Genomic DNA, 6,071 nt, shown 5'->3' with positions numbered 1-6,071 from the left:
CGGCGCGCGTCTGCAGAGCGAGAGCCGTTGCTCATTACGGCAATTATGTTGCTCTAAATTTGCCTCGACCCTAAATTGCCAACTCATAGGAGCCAGGAGGCCCAGGAGCCCCAGGAGCCAGGCCGGAGGAGACACCCGATCTCTCCCCGCCATTCGTCTGTTCCAGACGAGCAGAAAGGGCTCTAAGCTGCGGACCAACTGTGAACCAAGAAAACTCGGATTCGCCGCACACCCTTGTCCCCTACTGCGCGGGAGCGCTAGAACATTTCTCCAAAATCCCGGCGGGCGGGTGGGCAGGGAGCATTCTCAGGCCCACTTTGCAGATAAGAAAACCGAGGTCAGAGAGCTATCTGCTCTCCCTACCCAAGGTCAAGCTGTAAATAGCAGACTTGAACCACTTGGGACCTCATTGGCTTGTCTGACTTCAAGTTCAATACCCTTTCCAAGACAGGAAAACTGCCGCTTGTATTCTAGGAAGGAACCCAGAAGATTTGTGGGAGCTAGGGTGTCCTGTTCTGCCATCCTCTCTCCATTGCTTGATTTTTAAAGGAAGGAGATACAAGCACCCCTTTCTGGGTTTGCAAGAAGTGGGTGATGCACCTCAGCCCTCAAGCGTCCCTGAAGAGTCATGTGGGAGGAAGTCTGAGACCTTTTTATGTGTAATTTCCCTTTCTTGGGGACGAAGAGGGCCCAGACTCACGTTCTGGCCAAGTTTCTGGAAACCCAGGGACTCCAGGGCTACCCCTCAGGGTTTCCTCAGACGGTCTGATGTGGCAGAACTGCGTCCCACAGCCCCAATGCAGGGAGACAGAACCTTCCACCCAGCGACTGGGGCTGAAGGATCCAAGCAGCAGGGTGACCGAGAAAATTGCCCAGCACCAGTGCAGAGCCCACGGAAGGTGCACGCAAGCAACCGTGGGTTCTTTGGAATTGCTAGGCCGACCTCTTGCTCCTGGTGCAAAAAAACTGCCTAGGCACTCCAGGCTGTTTCTAAGGGTTCTGTTTGTGGAAACGCCACCCCTCCCGAAGCTGAATGAGATACTTTGGGTTTTAACAACTCTAGATCTACTGGCTTCCCCTCTTCAAAGCTGGCCATGAAAGCTGCCTGGGGCTGTCCTGCATGCAGTTTGGAGGCACCTTCTGCCTGACAGAAAGGGAAGAGGGATGTGCAGATCTGGTGAGAATTAAGCTGTAGCCCCTAACCCGAAGAGAGAACAAAGTGGAACATTATAGACTTTATTGGCTATGCGCTAGATTTTTGCCATCAACGTCCTTGCAGAATTTTTCCTGAAGGCTTAACTTGGCGTTTCTTCAAATATATTCTCCTGGAAGCCTCGACGTAACCCACTGCATAAAAGAAAAACTAAGTTTATGAGAGTTTGGAAGCGGGGCTTTCGCTGGACTGAAAAAGAAAGCGTATGGTCACCCTGGGCTTGGGGTAAAGTCCACGGAGTCTTATTTTAGGAGACAGTAAAATGAGGGGCATGAAGAGGGGATGTGAAGGTGTCCACATTCTGGTGGCTCAGAATTAATTCCTCAAACCATGTCTACACTGGCAGCGATTTAGAGAAGCAAAGCGATCACTTCCACCCTCCACCTGGCCTCCTGTGGGAAAAACAGGTTTGCGGAGGTGGGAATGGTCTCCATTCGCTGTCTACAGTCATCAAACCATTTGGGCGATTTGCTTTGTTTTCATAGACAGGTTAAAAGGGGAGAAAAAAAGACTCAGTTATGGGTCGCCTGAGCAAGTGTCGATTTCAGCTTAAAGTGAATTGGAAAATTGAGCCTAATTATCCTAGGTAATTGCTTCAATTCTCCCCTTGACTTTGCTAAAGCAGATCCGTCCTGTATGTTCAAAAAGACACCCTCTCTGTCCCACAGAGCCTGTGGTCATCACCTCTGAAAGTTGCTGGTGGAAAGCCACTGCCAAAGTGAAAAGCAGCACATGCAGAGACCGGAAAATCAAAAGACTAAATCAGTAATAAGATCATTTCTTGTAGCTTAAAATTAATTTATTTAACAAATATAGCTATAATATAAATGATAATAAAATTTCAAATATACAGTATATTACATAGTACACACAATCCCTTCCAAAGGGATGCTGGAGAGCCACACAAATGTACTGTTAAATAGAAACAGATTTTTTTTTACAACTTTCTTCTGGTACTGGTAAAAGAGAGGTCCCTTTCACCTACCTTTGTAATGCATCTGTGTATCCCCACCCGCCCAAAGTTTTGCTGTTGGAGTTCTCTTAAGTTTTCCAATGGAAGGAGCTGTGATCCATTTCCCCTGGCACGTTCTCCTTCTCTCAGACTGTTCTCATTTCCATAACCATCCAACACTAATTTCTCCACGCTTTTCTTGCCTGGTGTCAGGACAGGGAACAAATACGCAGAAAACATGGCCTCTAGTCTTGTTTAACCACTAATTCTGCTGGGAACCTTGGGTAAATCTCTTAACCTCTCTAGCCTCAGTTTCCCCATCTGTAACTCAAGGGGTGTAGATCTAGATTCTAGAAGAGTGCTAAGGGACCCTTCCAGCCACTTTTTGGGAGGGAATCAGACTTCAGAGAGTGAACTCGGGGAGCAAGGAGAAGAAATTGGAGCAGTGTTGGGGTTACAGGGAAGGCGCCAGGTGGTGCTGAGCAAAGAGCGCTTAAGTCCAGCTCCTGCCTGCTTGCAGAAGACCAGGGCTGGAAGAATCATCTGGCCCCACAGATGGGCCACTCTGGGACCCTCTATGTCAGGTGGTACATGCTGTAGCCCACGTGGGCCGTGTAGAGTCCCACGGGTGCCACCGGCAGCGCAGCGCGCTGAAAGGGGCCAGAGGCACCGTAGAGAGAAGCGCCTGCCGCTGCCGCCACAGCTGCAGGGCCACCGAGAGGGAACGAGAGGCCGAAGGCAGCTGGTGGCAGCATAGGCTTAGCGGCCATCTTCAGCTTCTCCAGCTCGGCCTCCTGCAGTCTCTTGGCTTTGGCGCGACGGTTCTGGAACCAGATCTTCACCTGCGTCTCAGTGAGGCTGAGCGAGCTGGAGAACTCGGCACGCTCGGCGATGGACAAGTACTGCTTCTGGCGGAACTTGCGCTCCAGCGCCAGCAGCTGCGCCGTGGTGAAAGGCGTCCGCGGTTTACGGTTTGTCTTGTGCTTGCGCAGGGTGCAGGCTGGGGGGCTCAGCCGCCCTAAGGGGCCGAAAGAGAGAAAGGCAGGGGGTTTAGAGAGGCACGCTGGAGCACAATCAGCCCAGTAAGTAGAAATAACGGGTGATAAAAATACCAGTGACTGATTTCCTCCAAATCCCTCAATGCCAAGCACTGTTCGAGGAACTTGGAACATGTTTTCTCCAATTCCAACCGCGACCGCGACCCCAAAGGGAAGAATTTTTCTACTTTTTGCAAATAAATACACTAAGGTTCCAGGTGGAACACACTCACGTTCAAGGCCTAAGTCACAGCTAAGAAGTGGAGCCACCTTTATGTTGCAGGGCAGTTTAAGAGGCCTTTCTCAACTGGGCCCCCTCCCAAGGCCACAGACAGAGGAAAGGTGGTATTAACACCAATGACAAAACATGCACACAAGGTCACATTTAGTCTATGCATGTGCCAGCCATTCACCTATACCCACCAAGTGCTGGGCACCGGCTAGGTCGTTGGGGGCATAGAACCCACATCTCCAAGTTCCTGCACATGGATCTCTTAGGGATGGTAGGGACAGTTCTGCAGACTGGAGGTGGAGCAATATCCACCCTCATGGGGTGCACTGTGGCCCTTTCTGTTAAGTATTTATGACAGCTAACATGGGAGAGAGGGGCCATTTTGTTTTAATGGTGATTCTCCTGGTTGCCTGTCGGGCCTATTTCCCCAACAGCGCCTTAGTCCTGCAGTCAAATGTGTCTGGGGTGCAGGGCGATTACTTCTCTTTGACCTGTGGCTCAGTCAGCAGAGACCAAAGATGCCTGTTTTTCTTTTGGTTTCAAAATACACCTAAGGGATGAACAGGGAGCGAACACCCAGGTGGACAGCTAGCACATGTAGGGATTAGGTCGCATCTCCACTCTCTGCCACTGAGGCAACGTGGGGCACACAGTTTCCAGGTCGGTTTGACTTAGGCCTCCCAGGGCCCAAGGCACAAGCGGACTTCCCAAGTCCTGGACAGGGCGTTCCGCCTCTGCAGCAGCTTCCCCAGCAGAGAGTTCAGTTCCAGGATGTTACACTATGCGGGTTTTGCCTAACTCTGCATTTTCTTTTTCTTTTTGCGCTCCCCCGCCCCCCAGCCCGAAGGATCCTTTGGGCTCAGACCACCAGGATGTGAGTCAAACGAAACCTTGTATTAACACCCCCCTCTTCCTAGCTCGACACCACTGCGAGTCCGGGAAGCAGTTGGCCCCCACTGGCTTTCCGCCGGGCGCCCTCGGGGCGGACACCGAGGAAAACAGTCACTCTCTTCAGCAGCGACAACCCTAGCTGGGCCAGCTTCTCAAGCCATTAGGTCTAGGGAGGGGCTGGCCTTTCAAAAACGTTTAATCCCCAGATAAAAATCATTCCTCAGCATCATGCCATTGAATTCGGGCTGCTATTATGCCGCGCAAAATAATCGGAGGAAACGAGGAAAACTTGGGAATTTCCCGTGCTCCTGAAATATCTCCGTGCATGTTCGCTGGGCAGAGAAGCCAGGGGGCCGCGAGGCATTGGAACCACCCCTGAACGCGCCTCTGGAGTGCGCTCCACGGGCCCAGTCCGAGATGTTCCGGAGCTCCCGCCAGGATCAGAGAGGGCGCCCCGTTCTAACCCACTTGGTGCCCCGCCCCTCCACTGGAGCCAGAGGACCCCCTCCCTCGAAATCATCCTTCCCTCCAAAGCTCCAGGTCACCGGCCTCAAACTCGGAGAGGGGTGGGGGTGGGGAGTCCTGTAAGCGTTTCGGAACCTCCAGGCCAAGGTACTATACACGGGGGGCGAGGGGAATCGCCAGGCTTCGACCAGAAAGTGAAACTCCCGCTCAGGAAAGACGTCCGTACAACTCGGACCCCCTGGTCTGGGTAACGACAAAATGGGTTTACTGTCAGACGAGGCAGAAAGGATTTCCGGGGTCTTCCGGTAGGAGGAGAGGGTGCCCAGGCAGCGCTGTCCTACAGCCAACTCCCACCAGCAGCGTCGCCGGGCCGAAGGAGCTCGCGAAAGAGGACCGCGAGCTGGGCCTGCACCAAGTCTTGAACTCTGTTCCCGAGCGCGAATGGGGAGAGGCGAAACCTCGTCTCTTCGCCCACCGATCGGCAACGCGGGCTCCAGGCACCCGCGGCAGGGACGCAGACGCCGGACCGAGGCCGGCGGGGAGCCGTCCCGGCCCGGCGCCCTCGGGTTCCGCACCCCCGGATCCGCCCGCGCCCGCGCGCTCGCCGCCCAGGTTCTGGCTACTCACTGGCCGGGGGCGGGGAAAAGCGGGGGCTCTGCATCCACGGGGTTCTCTCGGGCTTCTCGGGACTCTCGGCTTTGACGAGCGCATCTTCTGGCAGCTTGAGGAGTCCTCCCACTGAGAAATGGCCGAGCGGCCGCGGAGAGGAGGGCGCGTCCGGGGCGCCCAGCGATCCCGGCCGGCCGCTCAGGGGCTGCGCGGAGCCGCCCCCCGCCTGTGCGCCCTCGGAGGCCGCCAGAGCGCTCTCCTTGGCCCCGGGCTTCCTGTGGTCGGCCATGAGCGCCTCCACGCTGAAGGGCAGGAGCGAAGGAGACACTTTGGGATTGCCCCCCTCCTCATCTGCGCCCATGGCGGTCGCTGTGGCCGCAGCGGCGCTGGGGGCCTGACCCGCGCCTCCCCCAGACGGCTTGCCGAAGACGGAGTCCTCCACTTTAACACCGAGCGGCAAAGAAGTCATGTCAGCAGCCGGGGCCATGCAGAGCTGGGCCCCCTCTCCAGCTGCAGCACAGACCAGCCGCCGGGCATGGGCTTCGGGCAGGCTGGGAGCGCGGCCGGCCTCTGGGAGCGCCCGGGGCCCTGGCCGGGCGGGCCTTCGCACGCGCGCTCCCTGCCCCTCCCCAGAAGGCCGGCTCCGGCGCGCTGGGCCTGGCTCCCCCGCGC

General features: G+C 55.5%; 1 protein-coding gene across 1 annotated transcript; it reads right to left on the bottom strand.

The window, feature by feature from the left end:
- Positions 1-2,048: 2,048 nt before the first annotated feature.
- Positions 2,049-6,017, bottom strand: MSX1 (msh homeobox 1). Its single transcript, XM_006163192.3, has 2 exons — positions 5,418-6,017; positions 2,049-3,183 (listed from the first exon to the last, which is right to left on the bottom strand). The coding sequence occupies exons 1-2, from the start codon at positions 5,884-5,886 to the stop codon at positions 2,741-2,743; spliced, it is 912 nt and encodes a 303-aa protein (XP_006163254.1). The 5' UTR covers positions 5,887-6,017; the 3' UTR covers positions 2,049-2,740.
- Between the last annotated feature and the right edge of the window lie 54 nt (positions 6,018-6,071).

This window comes from Tupaia chinensis, unplaced genomic scaffold (genome assembly GCF_000334495.1).
Source record: "Tupaia chinensis unplaced genomic scaffold, TupChi_1.0 Scaffold141490_1, whole genome shotgun sequence".
Classification (NCBI taxonomy): Eukaryota; Metazoa; Chordata; class Mammalia; order Scandentia; family Tupaiidae; genus Tupaia; species Tupaia belangeri.
This window is presented reverse-complemented; position numbering and strand designations above follow the sequence as displayed.

Excerpts from the sequence above, each read along its gene's own strand:
- MSX1 (XM_006163192.3), bottom strand. The coding sequence starts at position 5,886 with ATGGCCCCGGCTGCTGACATGACTTCTTTGCCGCTCGGTGTTAAAGTG. Across the intron at positions 3,184-5,417 it reads CTTTTCCCCGCCCCCGGCCA|GGCGGCTGAGCCCCCCAGCC; the intron begins GTGAGTAGCCAG and ends TCGGCCCCTTAG.